At 47.8% G+C, this 19,902-nt stretch overlaps 1 protein-coding gene across 1 annotated transcript in view; it reads right to left on the reverse strand.

The window, feature by feature from the left end:
* STT3B (STT3 oligosaccharyltransferase complex catalytic subunit B) overlaps positions 1 to 19,902 on the reverse strand; it is a 488,477-nt gene that overhangs the window by 57,865 nt on the left and 410,710 nt on the right. The window contains exon 15 of the mRNA XM_086942109.1: positions 4,678 to 4,890. Within this exon, the coding sequence (XP_086798235.1) occupies positions 4,678 to 4,890 (213 nt within the window). The remainder of the gene's footprint in view (positions 1 to 4,677; positions 4,891 to 19,902) is intronic.

The raw sequence follows: 19,902 nt of genomic DNA on the forward strand, positions 1-19,902 counted from the left end.
TTAGACATTATAAAAGTCTTTGCCATCCGTTTCATCACAAAGAAAACACCTGGGCAACAGGAGCTCACCAGGCCTCCACAGTTTTCTATGGGTGAAGTAAGTAGCACGTTGATAGTTAAGTTGTATGAGTCGCAGGCTCGGAGGGAGAAGATAATTCTCTTGGGGCAATTATAGTGCCCCACATGTTGCTTATGTGCTGAGGGCCCACCCATAGTGACTGATGAAGCTGGAGCTATTTACAGGATTGCATTTTATGTAGATCATATTCAGTTTGAAGGGTGTTCTTAATCTAGAAATGCAAAACCTTTCAACTCGGCACTGTATTAAAGGGTGGATCTCAAACCTAGGGTAACTATTGCAGTAAGTGTGGGGGGTTGGAGGGAGGGGGCGGGGGGGGGTTTTGGGGGGGGAGATCAGGGCTTCAAAAGTTAACCCTAGAACACTTTTAGCACCAATGACTGACATCTGTGTGAAACATATGGTTTACATGTCTGCCATACAGCCAGTCATTGAGCACATTGAGCACTAGGATTTGGGAGGCCAAGTAATAAAGCTGGAGGTCCACCCTGCCCGGACCTCCATCATATACCGATTGTGTGCAATTTGGAGGGGTTAATTTGCCCAAAATTTAGGAATGTATCTTGGCACACAAGCTGACAAACTAGCTATTTGGTATTAATTAGGGAACATTTTGTAATAACTAGAGAAATCTTGGTCGGACTAGCATTTTAAAAATGGTCACTCTCCTTAGAGAGTGGAGTTAAAGCTTGAACCACTTGCACAAATCTGATTATGAGCAGGTTAGAATTGAGGAAAGATTTAGGCTTCTGTATAAATGAAGCTCCAGAGTCTTTTGGATGTCAAGATATTTGAATCTGAGCCAACAAATACAGAGTCAGGATCTGACGTGACCTGACCAGTTTACTTGCAGACCAGAGGCCATCACCAAATTAAGTGTCTGGAGCAATCAGGGTCCTAAGACGTCCTACACAGAGGAGCACATCCTCAGCATAGTGCGCTATGAGCTTTTCAATCCCCTTCCTACTGAATACCCTACAGTTGTGCATCACCTCTGAACCATGTAGAAAGGGACCACTGCTAGGGAAAGAAGGGGAGGGGGGGGGGGGGCGGCAGCCTTGCCAGGTAAGACCAGGGAAATGTGCGTGAAAGAAATCATTTATCTTTACTTCAACCCGAGGATTGGATTAAAACAGAGGCAAAAAGCAGGGCACAAAAACATCTTCGTCAACACACTTAACAGACATGACCAGTCAAAGGAATCAAAGTTTTTTTCCAAAGCCTATAAGCATTAGGCTTAAGTTATCCCGCATCACTTAGGCGTGAGCTAGTGTGAGATGTACATGTCTTCTTCTTGTCTGGAGCATGGCAATAGGAGGACAAAGATAGATAAAATTTCTTCCCACTGATTATTTGTATCCCTTTCACATCTAGGATACTAGGGATCATACTAAAGCACGGTGTCACAGGTCACTAGCCATTATAGCAATTTTCTAGACTTATCTCCCATTTCGTAAACCCTTGGAAGCCATCCAACATTGGCTAGCTTCATCTAAGTAGTGCTGTCGCAAGGAAGATTTATATAACTCCAACAGACTTTTTTGTCCTGCTTAAAAAGGCGTTAGTGTTCTAGGTTGAGAAATCTAGCCTAGACATCACATCCCTCCCTCTTAGATAAGCCTTTGCTCAACCGTGAAACAAGGCTTTCCCTCTGCTCTTAAGGTACCAGGGTAATCCACTGAGCCTTTGTGTTCAAAGTAGCTTTTAAATACCTGGCCAAAATGTTGGTTAGGTTCCATGCATTCAATTGCCACATTTGGCACTCACGTTTAAGGGGTCTCAATTTGTATGAGTATTGGAGAGTTGTTGGCTAATCCCAGAGGAAGAACATTCATTTTAATCGCATCTGGTATATTTGCCGCAGGTAAAAAGAGGTAGTCTTTTCTGGACACAGATCCATGGGCAGCTGATGTCTATTGTGTACTCTCGCTCTCAGGGATGCCAAACCTGCCACACATTGCAGAGCTGTAATTAATCCGCCTAGTCTGCTAGTATTTTTCTTACTTTGGGATCGGTCGCCTTCCAATTTCCTAAGTCAAAAGTTGGGCCCAGGACAGCTTTGAAATCTCCGCCTAGAACAGTTGCATTGTGACAGCCTAGTAAGTAACTCAAGGTTATCCCGGAGATTGGAACCTTGGGAAGGAATAGTCGAAAAATGGCTGTCCCAAAACCATCGGAAACTCAACCAAGATAAAACAGAAATCCTCCTCATAGCCAACAAAGAACAGACCCCCCGAATCACGGAATGCTTAAAGTCTATTGATTCTCTCAACTGTACTCTCATCCCAGCAGACTCTGTGATGTCACTGGGAATAACTTTAGACACCAACCTTGACATGGTCAAACACATCAAGAACACCGCAAGATGTGCCTTCTTCAACTTAAAACTACTAAACAAATTCAAACACTTTATCCCTCCACAAGACCGTGAGCAAGTCACGCAATCCCTTGTGCTATCCAGATTAGACTACGGGAACGCCACCCTCACAGGCACGGCTAAGTTACACCTCTTAGATCCACCCTAAAGGCAGCAGCCAGAATGATGATGGGTGTCAAGAAATATGAACACATCTCCCCTGCTCTCAAAGAGCTCAACTGGCTCCCAACAGAATTGTGTGCTAACTTCAGAACTGCCTGTCTCACCTACAAACCTCTGCACACTGGCAAACCCACCTATCTAGCCACCAAACTCAACAAAGCGGGACAAACAAGAAATCTCAGGAGCACAAACAGTATGCTACTCATCTCCCTGAAAACCGGTAAACAAAAGACCCTATCTCGGTCTCTCTCTGGAAATGCACCCAGAATTTGGAATGCCATCCAGGACGAACCCTTCCTTCAAAGGATTCAAAAGCCAGCTCAAAGTGCTCTTCCTCAATCAAGCTCTCACGAAATGACAAAGGTCCTACAATTGCTGATCCGCTGTTGTACTTGAGAGGACCATGGGTCAAGTATAATTATCATGTAGGTTTAATTAGGTTTCGGAAACTAAACGTTCCCCTCCCACCCACACCGAATATTACCACCCCAGAAACATCTATCGCCCTAACTGTCTGATATGAATTAGGAAGGAGACTCCCAATTGTTCCTTATAGGAAGAACATTAGCTGCTAGCACACAGACAATTAAAACTGAGGGGCAGGCTAGGAAGAAATAGGGGTAAAAGGAATGATTAAGGTGATGTAACTGTCAGACGCAAACATTTTGAAGTGTAGCTAAGTGGTTGCGCACATCCAGGTGGGCGCGTCAACATGGACCCAAGGGCCCATGGGTTGGGGTTGATCCAAAACTGTCTTTGGGGCTTCTAGAGGTTTAGATGATTAAGTGTCTGACACGTTTCCAATCTCTCAGTAAATTTTTTTCTGAATCAGAGGAGGCTAGCGTTTCCATTAGAGGCCTCTTTCTGCCGATGTGGTTGATGTTTTCTCTTTGGTTTTCCTTAGGTGGGGCGCTATCACAAAACTTCGCCTTTTGGCTATTTTCACTTTCCTTTTGCTTTGGACAGCTCTCAAGGTCTTTTTCTCTGCAACCCAAGCGGTTGCAGGTAAATCAAAGAAGGAGTGTGGCTCAGAGGGCTTTTATCTAGGCTGGAAATATCAAGTCCATAGAATACCAGTTCTTGGTGCTAGCTCCGACTGGTTGGAACTCTCTCCTTTTGCATATCCAATCCATCACTGATTTTAAAACTTTCAGGAGTGCTTTAACAACCTGGCTCTATATGGAAGCATTTGAGTTGCACTCCTAATGTTGACCGTACTCTCTATGCTCAGGTAAGCTCACTGTGTTCGCACAAGATAAGTGTGGAAGTTTGAAGTCACTGGTGGCGGTAGATTAGTGACTTACAGTTCATTTGAAATTGGACAATCTTATCTTTTTGGTATCTTTAACCCTGCGGAAGTCTTGATTATGACAAAACACGTGTTGGCTATTGAGAAGAATATTTTGGAATTAAATAAAGCACTAGTAAAGAGCAAAACAGAGAAAAACATTGATCGCAGACTAAATTATTACCAAATACTGCTGTGTATGAAATTGTATGTGCTATCTGGGTGTATGTAAGCGTACATCTTTGTAATGGCAAATGAAGGGCAAGTCATGCTTTGAAACGGATGCCTTGTTATTACTGGGAAGTCAAGGCATTGACTTGCAAACTGTTATCATTAAATCAAATGGCTTTAAAAAAAAAAAAATTATGGTAAATTAGGTTTCAACTGTGGCAACAATAAATACCCTGAATGCTAAATTACCTTTCCATACCATTTAAATTCCATTCATAAAGCCTCACGCTTGCTTAATGAAAAATCAGAAATTGCACTTGCTAAAGCATATGTCGAAAAACCTAAACAGGCATCATAAAACAAAACATACATTCTCAAATGCCTAATGTTGGCAACAGTTAGATATAGAGGACTGCGTAAAAATAACACACTGGAAGATTCTTTAACATTATGCTCAAAGAGATCGGAGTGAAATATTGCAGGTGACATTGAATATCCAAACCTAAAAAGTAGCCATTCCTACTGGATACTGCTAAATGATTAGGTGCATTAAATGAAGACATGGAAAATTAAAATCTGAGTATGTTAAAAGGACACCTACCTTCTTGGATAAATACTTCTGTTTTGGTACAATATTGGTAACACGAGGTTTATGATCCAGTGTCTCTCTGTTGTCAAGTTGTTTCACTTTATATATCCGAACCAGCCAATGTTCAGATGTAAAAGCTTCTTCCAAGTGCTTGAATTTAATGTCTTTATTTCCAATTTCTGCATTCCGTGTTCTATCAAAGCCAGGTGGTGTCCGAAAGTCAAGCTGAATAAGTAAGACATATTATCCAACACAAATTTTAAGACTACGATAATCATTAGAAATATTGTAAAAATATTATAAAATGATTCAAAGAAAGTTAGAAATTTGATGTACAGTGCGATAATCTACACAACATTGTCAACAACTTCACCATTGTCATTTACAGATGACAAAGCTTTTAGGATAAGCATGGATGTGAGTTGAGTAACTGAAGGACAGGCACAGTAAGTGACTACTGAGTATATATATTTTTTTAATTTAAAAAACAATTTCTTATTGGTCATACTGATTTGCAAATGAGGTCTTTGATTTCTCGGTTAGAGATCCCTGCCTACAATACATCAATACATCACAACAAGTTCATCATTACATAGTCCAAATATAAAGGGAAATATTTGGGACTTCTCATAGACATTGATTTATCCTAGTTTCAAAATGATTAAGTCAGATCCTACATCAAATTTTATGAGTATCATTTACGCAAAATGTTCATGCACCCTCGAGTGCATTCATGAATGGCCCCAAAAAAAAAAGGTACTTACCTTCAGCAACAGTATTTCTGGTAGATAATACATCCTCTAGGGTTGAAGAGGAGTCTAAACTTTCAGGGGGGGGGGGGGGGAGTTTGAAGGGGCAGGGTGGGGGTGTCTTTTTCCTTACTAAGAAGTGACCGCAATAAATAGCTTTGAGGTTTTAACATTTGGGTCGCCTGTAGCTAACTTCTTTAGAAGAATACTTCAACTGGCTGGTTAAAGTGCAATTACCTCAACGTTCTTGTTGGTTGGAAGCATGTGAAGACCTTTCTTCAACTGTACATTATATCCATTCTCCGCAATGTCAAATACGTCAGTTGTGTTCGACCATTCCCCACAATAGTTTGCAATATTTCTAACCATGTGGTGCATGACAAGAACATGTTGCCGATTGTCATTTCAAGGATACTGCCTACGCACTGCAGAGGGCTGATTTGCTCATCATCGTTTGCTACAAATAGATACCTACCCCCGAGACTTTCATCTGTGCTCTCTTGAGCTATCTTTCTGATGGAAAGATTAGCACCATATCTGCATGCATTACTTTCATTTTGATAGAGCAATCATTCTTTCTGTAGACAGAAAGAAAAATCAACTGTTGGACTTGAAGGTCTCTAAAGGGTCACTCCCAAACTTTGTCTTTACACTTCACTTTCTATTGAAATTAGTTTTTATTGGCTCTAGGACTTCGTGCACTTTACCACAGCTAACCAGTGCTAAAGTGCTTGTGCTTCCCCCTTTAAACATGATAAAGTTGGCTAACATCTGATTGGCATATTTAATTTGTTCATAAGCCCCTTGTAGAGTGGAATACCAAGTACCCAGGGCCTTGAAATGAAATGCTACTAGCGGGGCTGCAGCACTTATTGTGCCACCCACTTCAGTAGCCCCTTAAAACATGTCCCAGGCCTGACAATGCAACATGTATGCATTTTTAAATTGGCAATTCGAGTGGGCAATATAACCCCCTTACCAAGCCGTAAACTCCATTTATACTACATACAAGTCACCTCTAAGGAAGGCTCTAGGTAGCCCATAGGGCAGAGTGCATTGAAATTAAAAAGGTTGGACATGTACTTTTAGGTTTTTTTTCTTCACCACTACGAAGTTTACCTCTCTCATAGGATAACACTGGGCTGCCTTATTTCATTCAATAAGTGCAAGTAAGCATTTAATGTTTGGTGTCTGAGAATTTGTAAGAAATGCGTTACTTACCTGTAACAGCAGTTATCCAGTATTGGTGTCTTTCATAGATTCACATGCCTGAATCATTCCCCGTCGCCGAGACGGGAGCCTCCGGTACATAAAAAAGTAATGTCCTAAGGACATACATAGAGAATATAGGCCTAAGGGCCTCCCCTTTTGGGGCCTTTCCACGTCCTTATGTAAAAGGACCGAACTCTCATCGTTAGCCAATCAGCTCCGACCTCCTTCTAGAACCTTCCCGGGAGGAGCCTCCGTCCCTCAGATTTTCGTACGCACCCAGCTAGGGTGTCGCAATGTAGACATAGAGGTACGTGAGTCCTTACCGGGGAGGCGGGAGGGTTGCATGTGAATCTATGAAAGACACCAATACTGGATAACTGCTGTTACAGGTAAGTAACGCATTTCTTATCCAGTATTTGGGTGTCTTTCATAGATTCACATGCCTGAATCAGAGTAGCCAGCAGTTATACATGCATAGTGGTAAAGCACATTCTCACACCTAGCAGGCCTGCATAGATTACAGACAACCTGAGAGAAACATGGTAACATACAGTCATGCATATAGCAGAGAAAACCATGAAGAATGTGCATACCTGGATGGCGGGACGAGGTAAGGCTCACCTTATTGGAAGAGATGGCGCAGCACCGCTTGTCCCACTGCAGCGTCCTTCTGCAGTTCGATGTCCAGGCAGTAGTGCTTGGAAAAGGTATGCGGGGACTTCCATGTCGCCGCTCGGCAGATGTCCAGGATCGTCACTCCAGCGAAGAGCGCTGCTGACGTTGACATCGCTCTGGTCGAGTGGGCAGCCACTCGGTCTGTCAAAGGCCGTCCGGCCTGATCATGGCAGAAAGCAATTGCTGATGAAATCCAGCGTGAGATGCTCTGTTTTGTCAAGGGCAGTCCCATTCTCGGGTTGCTGTAGGCTACAAAGAGTTGAGAAGACTTCCTGACGTCTTTGGTCCTGTCCAAGTAGAATTTGAGACACCTTTTAATGTCCAGGGAATGCAGCGCCCTTTCCGCTGCCGTGGAAGGGTCCGGAAAGAATGACTTGAGGACAATTGGTTCGTTCAGATGAAAGTCTGACGGCACTTTAGGAATGAATTTAGGGTTGGGCCTGAGTACCACTCGGTCGTGCCTGAATTGGAGATACGGTTCCTGAATGGACAGCGCCTGAAGTTCGCTGACCCTTCTGGCCGACGTCAGGGCTAGCAGGAGAGCCGTTTTCCAGGAAAGATGCTTGAGCGATGCCCGGTGTATGGGCTCGAATGGGAGTTTCATCAATTGGTTTAGCACCAAGTTCAATTGCCAGGTTGGAGGAACTTTCCGAGGCCTCGGAAAGGATCTGTAAAGTCCTTTTAGAAATTGTTTCACCAGTCGACTGGACCAGAGGGAGGGTCCCGATGGGGTCCTGGTGAACCTAGAAATCGCAGCCAGATGAACCTTAATGGAGGCGTGAGCCAGTCCCGATTGAGCCAGGTGCAGTAGGTATGGTAGCAGCTGTACTGGGGTGACCCGGAGCGGGTGTAAGTCGTGTTCCGAACACCACACGCAGAACCTCTTCCACTTCAGCGAGTAGGTCTTGGTCGTGCTGCTCGCTCTCGCCTTGGCCAGTACTGCCCTGCAGTCCTGCGGTATGTCTAGCTCCCCGAACTCAAGGTGCTCAGGAGCCAAGCCGACAAGTTGAGCGAACGGAGGTTCGGGTGGTGTACCTGGCCTCCGGACATTGTCAAGAGGTTCGGGAGTTGTCGCAGGTGAATCGGGGGCCTGGTGGATAGGCGAAGAAGATCCGAGAACCAATGTTGTCTCGGCCAGTACGGAGCAATCAGTATCAGCGTGCACGGTTCCGTCCTCATCTTCCGGAGGAGCCTCGGTATCATCGGGAACGGCGGAAAAGCGTACGCAAACACGCTGGACCAGCCGATGGAAAAAGCATTTCCCAGCGACCCCCGTTGGGGATGCCAGCTTGCGTAGCTTCGGCATTTGGTGTTCTCTGCCGTCGCGAAGAGATCGATCCTCGGGGTGCCCCATTGTGAGAAGACGTGGGCCACCGTGTCGCCGTTGAGCTCCCATTCGTGGGAGAGAGAGGTCTGCCTGCTGAGGGCGTCCGCGATAGTGTTCTCCTTCCCTGGAACGTACTCCGCCTTGAGGGAGAGGCCGTGCGCCACCAACCAGTTCCAGATTTTTTGCGATTCTCGTGAGAGAGAGAGAGATCGCGTTCCCCCTTGTTTGTTCAGGTAGTGCATCGTCGTGGTGTTGTCTGTTTTGACGAGCACAGGGGAAGAGCCGATGCGTGGCAGGAAGGCCTGTAGAGCCAGGTACACTGCCCTCAGTTCCAGGAGGTTGATGTGTAGTTGTGTTTCCTGGGCGTCCCATTTGCCGCTGACTCGAAGGTCTAACAGTACTGCGCCCCAGCCTTCCAGTGAGGCATCGGTCGTGATGACCAGTGGTGCCGGCGGCAGGAGGAACGGCAATCCGGCCGTCAGGTGAGTCCTGTTTCTCCACCACAGCAGGGCCTTTATGATGGCCGGCGTGATTGTGAGAATGTCGTCGAATGAGCCTGAACACTGTTTCCATTGTCTCGCCAACGCTTCCTGTAGGGGGCGCATGCGGAGCCTGCAGTGCGGTACGAGGAGAATGCATGAAGACATCATCCCTAGCAAGGAGGTGAACGTCCGGACCTTGATGCGAGGCTTCTTGGCCACCGCCGTGGCCAGAGACAGTACTTTGCAGATCCTGTCCTCTGAGGGGAAAGCCTTCGCATGCTCCGTGTCCAGGGTTGCCCCTAGGAAGGTGATCCTCGTTGACGGAGTAGTGCATGATTTTTTGAGGTTGATCGTCAGACCCAGCTGTTGGAAAAGAGCGCTGCAGGCGTTGAAGGAAGCCAGCGCGTCCTCCGGGGAAGGAGCCTTCACCAGCCAGTCGTCCAGGTAGGGGAACACCTGGTGACCCCTTTGTCGCAGGAAGGCAGCCACGGGCGCCAAGCACTTTGTGAAGATACGTGGGGCAGATTTGAGGCCAAACGGCAAGACCTTGAACTGGTAATGTCTGCCCGCTATTTCGAACCTTAGGTATTTCCTGTGCCTGACGAGGATGGGGACATGGTAGTAGGCGTCCTGTAAGTCTAGGGAGACCATCGAGTCGCCTCTTTCCAGTGCACCCAGGATCTCCTGGATTGTGACCATCCGGAAGGATTGACTCCGTAGGAAGGCGTTGAGCGCCCGGAGGTCTAAGATCGGCCTCCACTTGTCCCCTTTCTGTTGGACCAGGAAGAAGTGGGAATAAAAACCCTTCCCTTTCTGGGAGTCCGGGACCTTTTCGATGGCTCCTTTGACTAACATGGCAGCGACTTCCTGGAGAAGGAGGTGCAGGTGTCTGTGAGTACGCTTCAGTGGAGGGGTGTTGGGAGGGGTGTTGACCAGTTCCAGGGAATGTCCAAATTGAATTATTTGTAGTACCCACCGATCCGTAGTGATCTTTCGCCAATTGTGGAGGAAGTGGGTCAGTTTTCCCCCAATTCGAAAGGATTGAGACGGTGGTGGGACTGGCCGGAGTAAGTGGTCACTGGCGGCCGCCAGCGCCCTTCTTGGCGGATTTGCCTCTGAAGGACGATCTCCCATAGGATGACTGTCGGGACTGTTGTTTCTGTTGGGGTTGGTTCCTGTTGCCATAGGAATAGGACGACCGATTTTGGTAGGAACCTCTGTAGGAGTACTGACCTCTGGAGCGGCCTCCCCGAAAGGATTGGTTCCGGGACTGGAGGGAGCCCAGAGCCCTCGCCGTGTCGGTGTCTTTTTTGATGGCCTGGAGTGCCTCGTCTATCTTCTCCCCAAAGAGGAATTGCCCATCGAACGGCATATCCAGTACCTTAGATTGGACCTCCTGCCGAAAAGACGTCGCCTTGAGCCAGCCCTGGCGGCGGAGCACGGCAGCCCCTGCCAACTGGCGGAATCCCGTCATGGCTGCGTCGATGGCGCAGTCGATAATTTCAGCCGCGGAGTTTTGTCCTTCCGCCAGAAGAGCTTTCACCTCGTCCTGGACCGTGGCCGGCAGGCCTTGCAGGTAGGGAGCTATGTCTTCCCATAGCTGGCGGTTGTATCGGCCCAGGAGGGCGATGGAGTTTGCCACCTTGATGGACATGGCGGATGTGGTGGAGAACCTCTTGCCTATGGTGTCCAGCTTCCTTCCTTCCTTGTCCGGGGGCGCGGACAGCGGCGAGGAGGGGTTTCGGGATTGTTTTTGGGCCGCCTGAGTGACAACCGAGTCCGGTTTGGGGTGGCCGGTCAGGCAGGCAGGTGCGGAGTTCGGGGCCTTATATTTTTTGTCTAGGCGCGGAACCACCGCCGGCACCGAGGCAGGCGTGAGCATCAGCTTCTTGCCCTGTTCCCATAGAAAGTCTATCAGAGGAATAGACTTGGTCGATTTCTGTGTGTGCTCCTTGAAATCATGGAGGAAGCATTCCGTTTCCGCGGATTCCACCGCCATGTGAAACCTCCTTGCAGCTCTGTCCACCAGTTTGTGGAAACCTCCCACGTCCGCTGCTTCAGAGTGGCGTGGTCTCGGGGATGCCGGGGCAGACGAATGGTGTGATGACGCAGCATCGGCATCGTCGTCTCTGTGGTCCGAGGCGACGTCTTGCACCTCGCCTTCCTCTAAGTCCGTGTCATCCTCCTCGCTTTCCGATGAATCCTCCGCCTGTGTTTGCGGTCGGAGTTGGCTCCGAGGACGGGCCGGGGGAGCGGAAGGGTGCGAGGCCGACGGTTGCGCTTGGGTGACCGGAACCTGGGCACCGCTGTCTGCGTCCGGGAACCTTCGTTTATAGTCCTGCACCAGGGATTTCAAATCGTTGACCAGAGACAGTGGCAAACAGATCATCGGGGTTTTCACCGTGTCTACGGTCAGGGAGCTGCCTTGATACGTCACTCCGTCCCGGATCTCTTGGACGTCCTGGTGTTCTTCGTGAACCTCCTGTTCTTCGTCCGACTCCTCACTCTGTAGTGTGTCTTGTTCTTCCTCGGGTGCCAACTCCACCGTTGGGAGAACCGAGGGCGTTGGACTCGAGTGAATAGAGACTTCGACCAATCTCGATTCTTTCCAAGATGGCGCCGGGGTCTCTTCCGACGACGTGCGTGAAGATAGCGCTCCCGCCAAGCGTGCCGGTGATTTGGGCACCTCCGTCAGGGTTAATGGTACCAATTTTTGCGGGGGTAAGGGTTTCGCCGCCTTACTGATGTTAGGGTCGTGGACCTGGGATATCTTTGTCGAAGGTGTGGTTCTTGAACTTGACTTCGACTGTTTAGGAGACGGTGACGAGCCTTCGGTATGAGGTGTTTTCGGCGAAGGCGTACCTGAAGATTCAGACCTCTTAGGTGACGAAGAGGCGGCCTTCGTATTGGATGAAGGTTTCAGAGGAATGGTCGAGGAGACCGGTGCGCCTGAGGACGCAGTGGTGGTCGTCGTGGTCGCCGTGGAGGGCGATGAGGCCGTAGTAGTCGACACAGTGGTCGTAATTGAGGTGGTCCGCTTAGTAGATGGAGCGGGCTTCTTGAACCTCTGGCCATCCTTAACAGACACGGAGGAGGTGGTGGAGCGTGCCTCCGAAGGCTTCCTGTGCGCCTTCTTAGGAGGAGTGTCTGTCTCTCCAGGGGATTGCACCCTGGGTCTCTTCTTGGAGGCTTTGGAGGTCGCGGAGACACTACCCTCGGAAGATTCCAGAGTGTCTCGGACCTTAAGCCTGTCGAGCCATTCGCGAAGGCGAGTTTCCCTTTCCTTAACCGTCTTCTTTGGGAAGGCTCTACACACCCTACACTTGTCAGTGACGTGGTCAGGGTACAGGCAATATAAGCACAGGTCGTGCTTGTCCTCCGCTTGAATCCGTTGCTTGCCGCAGGAGGAGCAGGCCCTCAGGAGGGCTTTCTTCTGTGAGTCCGCCATGGACGAAGTTTTCTTATTAGATTCCGACATGTAGTCGATGCTAGGATGAAATCCTTTTCGTACAAAGTGAACTTCGGTGAAGTTTGAGACTTCGAATTTTGGAAACCTGAAGAGCTCAGGTTGGAGACTCCCTAGCACAACGTGCGGTAGAAAAATCTGAGGGACGGAGGCTCCTCCCGGGAAGGTTCTAGAAGGAGGTCGGAGCTGATTGGCTAACGATGAGAGTTCGGTCCTTTTACATAAGGACGTGGAAAGGCCCCAAAAGGGGAGGCCCTTAGGCCTATATTCTCTATGTATGTCCTTAGGACATTACTTTTTTATGTACCGGAGGCTCCCGTCTCGGCGACGGGGAATGATTCAGGCATGTGAATCTATGAAAGACACCCAAATACTGGATAACTAAAAATCCTCTTTAATGGCAAAGTTGGATATTCAGTTCCAATTTTGAAAATGCAATGGTTAGAAAGTTGGCATTTTCCGGCTCTAAACTATTTGGTGTCAGGAGCCTCTCCGGGGTCACATGACTTGGTAGTTGGCAGTTGGACTTTATTCTTTGCAGACAGCCACGCAATAGAGGAACTAAGTGTTCCATGGATGGGCCATCAACTGACAGGATGGGGGGTGGGGCTGGGCACAGCCCCACTTACAACTGGGTAGGCTGTGCTCTGCCTGCACACAAAGCACTTTTAACTCCTACATTGTTCATACATCCAGCTTAATGCCAGGGCATGGGAGTAGGATACTACAAGCACTTCAAAGGGAATTCTCTAGAAACTTCCCCTACTTCTAAGAAGTCACCAGGTATAAACAGGATTCTCAGATTCACTCTTCAGATCGTTCAGATCACTTTCTAGAGCTGTGGAAGGCCTTTCAGACGACTGCCTGTTGTGGTCTGCTGTGTACTTCACAAGGGTGCTTTGCTGCACCCGGAAAGCCTGCTTAGCTGCTTGGGGCCTGCCTTCAACCCACAGAAGAAGCCTGCCCTGCATCCAGGACTACCAGAGTGACTGCAAGGGCTAGTTTGCTGGTTTCTTGTTTAGAGCCTCAGGAACAGAAAAGGCTCCCTCCATCTTGAACTTGCACCACGACAAAGCCTGAGTAAACCCTAATCTCCCAAGTGGTGCCCCCTCTAGTCCCCGACCATTAGTGGTGCTGCTAAAGAGATAGCCAAAATCCAAAACTCTAGACTTGGAAATATTTTGGCTAAACAACTGTCAACAGTGGCTTTAGTTACTTCTGTTCCTTTTCCTGCCCGTCTGTAAGCCACCAGTAGCTGATCTGTTTTTCTTAGGTCTTTTGTCCTATGTAGGTAGAATTGTAAACATCTTTTAACATCCAGCGTGTTACGCTTGTTCTGCTGAACTAGATGAGTTTGGAAAAAAAAGACTGAAGTATTATTGGTTTAAGATGGAACTGCATCAGGACTTTTGGGATAAAAGTCAGGTTCGTCCACAGAGCTACATAGTTATCAGTAAAATTAAGAAAAGGTTCCTGGACTGTAAAAGCTTGGCTCTCACTAACCCTCCTTGCAGAAGTGAGAGCCAGTAGGAGGGCTACCTTCCAGGTGAGAAACTTGAGCTCTGCTTTGTGAATTGGTCCGAAAGACTGCCGTATTAGCGGAGCGAGGACTAGGTTGAGGTTGCATTCAGGAGGGGTGCGCACCAGTGCAAAGGCACGCAAAAGGCCCCTCATAAATTGCTTCACAAGACTAGAAGTACAGAGAGTGGGAATTTGGAGATCTTCTATAGTGGGAAATAGCAGCAAGGTGAACCTTTACTGAAAAGAAAGTGAAACCTCCCTTTCCCAAAGAGAGGAGATATGGCAAAATCTGTTCGGGGGGCGCTTGATGCGGGTGCAGGTTCTTTCGTTGGCACCAGAAACAGAATCACTTCCATTTTAGGCTGTATGTCTAGTTAGTGCTGTCAGCTCTGGATTTTGCAATAATTTCCCTGCATTCCGAGAGATATCCAAGTAACTGAATTTTAGGAACCCAGTAGCCTTGCGTGCAAATTAAGAGACTCCGGGTCTGGGTGACCTACTTTGCCCTGGTCTCTGGTCATAAGAGATGGTTGTAAGTGTATGGGCCTCGATTCCGACAGCAAGAGAAGCTCCGAGAACCAGTACTGCCTGGGCCGTCGTGGCGCTAACAGGATCAAACAAAAGGCTTGCGTCACCATCTTGGTCAGTACCCTGGGGATTAACGGGATGGGGGGAAAAGCTTATGCATATATCCTGGACCATGCGTTAATAGTGCATTCCCCATCAACCCTGGTAAGGAAACCAGCTGGTATTGTATTGGCATTTGGGGCGCTCTCTCTCGTTGCGAAGAGGTCTAAAGCTGGTTTTCCCCATATCCGAAACACCTTGTAGAGCTGGAGCTGTTCTAGTTCCCATTTGACAACTGGACTGAGTTCTGCCTAACGTATCTGCCAGAGTATTGTGCAGACCTCAGACATGTTCTGCCTTGAACCAGATCCCATGCTGCGTCGTTCTATCCCATACCTCCTGTGCTTCTTTTGATAGTGTGATGGATTTGGTTCCCTCATGCTTGTTGAAGCCATACTTGCTGGTCATATTGTCCATACTAACTAGTATGGAGGAACCTGCTAATCTTTAAAAGAACACATGGAGAGCTAGGAAAAGGGCTTTGAGCTCCAGCCTGTTGATATGAAAAGCACAGAGGACCATTTGCCCTAGATCTAACTCTTGCAGAAGGTCTCCTTAGCCGTCCATGGACGCGTCCGTTGTCAGTATGAAGTCTAGGATAGTTAGGGGGAAAGTAAGTCCATTTGAGAAACCACCATCGCAGTGTCTCCACCATGCATGTTGTGATCTGTATTACATCCTCAAAGGATCCAGAGGTTTGCTGCCATTGTCTCTGTAGTTCTTTTTAAAGAGGTTTCATTCACAGCTGGCCAGGGGCACCAGGTCTATTGCTGAAGAACACATCCCTAGGAGCAACTTGTACGTCAGTACTGAAACGGACTTTTTCTTGATATGCTCTTTGCCATCGTAACTGCCTTTCGTGTGATAGGAATGCTGTACATTGGAGGGCATCTATGGATGCTCCCAGGAAGGCTATGACTTGACTGGGATGGAACAAATATTTTTCTTCGTTTACAGTGAGTTCCAAAGTCCTGAACAATTGAATCCAGGCGTTAGTAGCTTGACTGGCCTTTTGTGTTGTTGGTTCTTTGTGAAGCCAGTCGTCAAGGTATGGAAATACCTGGAGACCTTGAGATCGCAGGGCTGCTGCTACAGGTGCCAGACACTTGGTAAACAAAGATTCTTGAGGAAGTACCTTGTATTGGTAGTGGGCATCAGCCACTGTGAATCTTTAGAATTTCCAATGTTTCGGATGGATAGGGATATAAAAATGTGTGTCTTTCATGTCAAGCGAGGTCATGAAGTCCCCTTCGTTTAGACAATGTAGAATCTTGGAGAGTGTAACCATCCTGAAAGGCTGTTTCTTGAGAAACTTGTCAAGATTCCGGTAGTCCAATATTGGTATCCATTCTCCTGAATTCTTTTTTATTAGGATAAAAGAAGAATAGAAACCTTTTCCCCTTTGCGACATCGGGACTTCTTGTATTGCTCCTTTGGCAAGCAAGACCAAAGCTTCTTTGAGGGGGAGGGGCACATTTGGGAGGAGTAGTCGGCGGGCGCTGAGTGAATTGTAGTGTGGCCAAAGATGGCACGGTCCAACACCCAAAGATCTGTTATCTTGCGCCAGTGGTGCACGTAGTTAGAAATCGTTTAACCCACACGCTGGAGGGTAGGGAAGCTGGTACCCAGATGTGATCATTACTTCCTATTAGAGTCACAACCTTGTTAAGGCATTCGTTTGCGGCCTCCCTGGCGAGAGAAACCAGCTGTAGACGACTGACGGTAAAATGGAGTATTGTACCTCTGCCGGTATTGTGATTGATAATGCTCATACTGTTGAGCTTTCTGGTAACCTCACCTTGTAAGAGGTAAGGCCTCTTCCTTTAGCACCTCTCAATGGTACCTTTATGTATTGTAATGTGCCCAACGATTTTGCAGTATCCGTATCAGGTTTGATCGCCAATAATGCTTCATTGATATGCTTTCCGAACACGGACTCCCCATTGAAAGCCAAATCCTCCAGGCTTAAAATGTTTGCCTTCAGCCATCCCTGACATCTGAGAACGGAAGCTCCTGCCAATTGTCTAAAGCAAGTGTTGGCTACATCAAGGTTGCAGTCAATAGTCTCCGGAGCTGCACGTTCTTCTAAAAGTATCTTCCGTTCCTCCTCTCTTTTACCTTCAGGTATAAGGTCTATTAAATCGGCCATATCTGACCTCATCTGGCGGTCATAGCGGCCGATGATGGCCAATTCATTTGCTGCCCTGATTGTAGCTACCGCCATAGAAGAGAAACATTTCCCGAGATTGTCCATCCTGCGCTGTTCCTTATGTGGCGGGGTGATTGAGGTAGCAGGATTCTTGGAATGTCTTTGTGCCGCTTGGGAGATGACCGAGTCCAGCTTAGGGTGCTGTGAGAGGCTGGCTTAATATATAGTGCTCACTTAAGTAGGTGTAGCACCCTGCACTAATCCAGGCAACCCTTATGGTGATTTTAGTGGTCTTAGACCACCTTAGAAAGCTCTCTAAGAGGTAGCTGAGTAGAACAGCCTTCAAGCTTAGACCAGAGTGTAAAGCAACTTGTTTTACCAGTACTTAATCTTATGGTATAGGTTAATTTAAAAAAGAATCACACAGTGTAGTTATAAAAATAGGTATTTTATTACCAACATTCACTAACACATTGTATTATCTGCTACCCGGATATATAAACAATACAAACAATACTTAGGAAATAGAGCACGTAAGTAGCACAAATACACAATGGTCGCCCGGACAGACCAAACCATATACCAAAATAGTGAAATGCGAATCACGACTCACAACAAGAGTGAACCCACAAGACGAAGAAGCCAGGGACCAAAGGAACCACCCAAGGTGAGTATCTAGGAACCCCCACGGAGGTAATGTTCAGAGTGGGAACACTACAACGTGCTCAATGTTAGTCAATGGGTAAGTCGGGATTGCAGTTTTAAAGAAAGAGGACCCTTTCCAACGGACCCTGAAGACACCCTGTGGAAGATAGAAGGTTGGCGAGTCACCCCACCCGTGGATACTCCAGGAACCAGGATACCAACACCAGGGAAGGCGGTGCATAGGTTTCAAGTGACGTTGGAAACCACAGTAGACAACAATGGAGGACTTTAGGAAAGATGCTGCTGGAGAAAACGACGAAGGAGTCAGTTGGAACCCAGAGGTGGATTCAAGGTGAGAAGAACCCGCAAGCAGAGGGGACAGAGTCTATGCCACTCAGGAGTGACTAGGAGGCACAGAAGACTAATTCCCATTGATGTCTGAGATGCAGGAGAGGTTGACGGTGCCCTTTTAAGTGCAGTTGTACGGACCAGGAGCTGTTTACGAGCTGTCCCACGTCGGATGTCGATAGCCAGGGAGTCAGTGTCCGGCAGGGGCTCTAACAAGTCTTGGAAGCAGCAAACAACGTAGTCGACGAAAAAGGTGTAGTGTCGGGACCAGCAAGGTCCAAGTGAGTCAACACAAGCAGGTCAGTCAGAGCAGGGCCCAAGCAAGCAGGGGAGCCCACTGGAGCCAAAGAAGACCCTCAAGAGGACCCACGTGCCAGAGGCACAGGAGTCGCAAGAGGACCATGAGCAGCTCACCAATGAAGAAGGCCCATGGGGCCAAAGGAAGTGGCGAAGGCGAAGATCTTGGCTGCAGTAGTTGCTTGAGGTTGGTGCTTCTGGGAGACCGAAGATCTCTAGAGGAGAGAGTCAACAAGCCTTGGCAATGTCAAGTAGACACGGTGCACAGGGGTTCTGTTCCAACAGTTCCAAAGAGGAATACTGGCCTCAATCTTGATATGAAGACAGTGCAGGCTTTGAGGGAGTTGTAGAACCACCACCTGGGTTGCTAAGCCTTTCTGAGTCTGTGGGAGCCCAGGATGTGCAGACTGATCAGCTGTGTTGGGGTGCCTGCAGATGCAGGGGATTGACTTTCACTCCAAGGGTGATTCCTTCAGGTGTCTTGGATGTCCACAGGCCTGGTGAAGAACCTGTATGGAGCATGGACACAGACGTTGCAGAAGACCAGCAGGACGACAAGACCAGGACGACGAGCCCAGGATCAGCAGAAATATTTCCCTGTGCAGTCTCGGTTCCAAAGCGAAGTCCAGAGTGTTCAGACGGTCGAAGTTGCATTAGTGTATGATCTGAATCTTGTCCCACAATGAATCTAGGGACCCACCCACAGGTAAACCCTTAAGTACCCTTGGGAGAGGGTTGGGACAATTCAGGGGTCCCTCACCAGAGGGGGGCCTGGACAGTGTGGAGGATACTCCATTGTCCTTTGTCCAGTTTCGCGCCACAGCGGGAGCAAAAAGCTCCTTGAACTGGAGTATGCAAGGAGGGCACCAAATGTGGCGAGCGCCCCCACCCTGCCCTAATACACTTAACTCTGTCTGGGAGGTGGTTACACCTCACTGTGACAGGATATCTTTTGTTCTGCCTTCCCCTGCTCAAGCCTGGCTCAGAAGCAGGTCTATGGTCAGCAGCAGCCCAGCAGCAGCCCAGCTTGCTGTCTGGTTCTGGAGGCAGAAACCACCAATCTAGTCAGGGCAAGGAAGTCACACGCCAAGATAACCCCTGCTCACCCCCTGGGTAGCTTGGCACGAGCAGTCTAGGCTAAACTCGGAGGCAATGTGTAAAGCATTTGCGTCAGCGCACAATAGCAACAACATACTAGGTACACCACAAAAGAGACTCCACACCAGGTTATTATAAAAATACCTTTTGTATTGTAAAAGCACATCAGATAAAATCACACATATACATGGTGCCAATTGGCACGGGCAATATTCACATGGGATTATTCACAAGACAGGGCCACAAGGGCCACTGTCACAATCAGCACTTTAGTAGTAATGAAATACTATCAGAACTTAGACTAAAAGAGTATAAAATCACTGTAACACAAAGTAACAGCTATGAATCACATCCAGTAACTACTGGGAACAGGTAAGTACACACTACGCAACCCTAAACCCCTTAGGAGCATGTCACGCAGGGAACCAGGACCTCAATAGGACCCCCTGTATTAAAAAGGACAACCACCTAAGGATAAAATCCACTTAGGGGTATAAATCAGAACACATTACCCATGATGCATGAATATACATTCAGAGGAGTAGCAAAGAAAGAAAACACATGATGTATAGACCTACACATTCAGCGGTGTTAAGGACAGAGCACATGATGTAATCACAATACATTCAGGGGTGCAGCGC

This window comes from Lissotriton vulgaris, chromosome 10, assembly GCF_964263255.1.
Source record: "Lissotriton vulgaris chromosome 10, aLisVul1.2, whole genome shotgun sequence".
In the NCBI taxonomy this organism is placed as follows: domain Eukaryota; kingdom Metazoa; phylum Chordata; class Amphibia; order Caudata; family Salamandridae; genus Lissotriton; species Lissotriton vulgaris.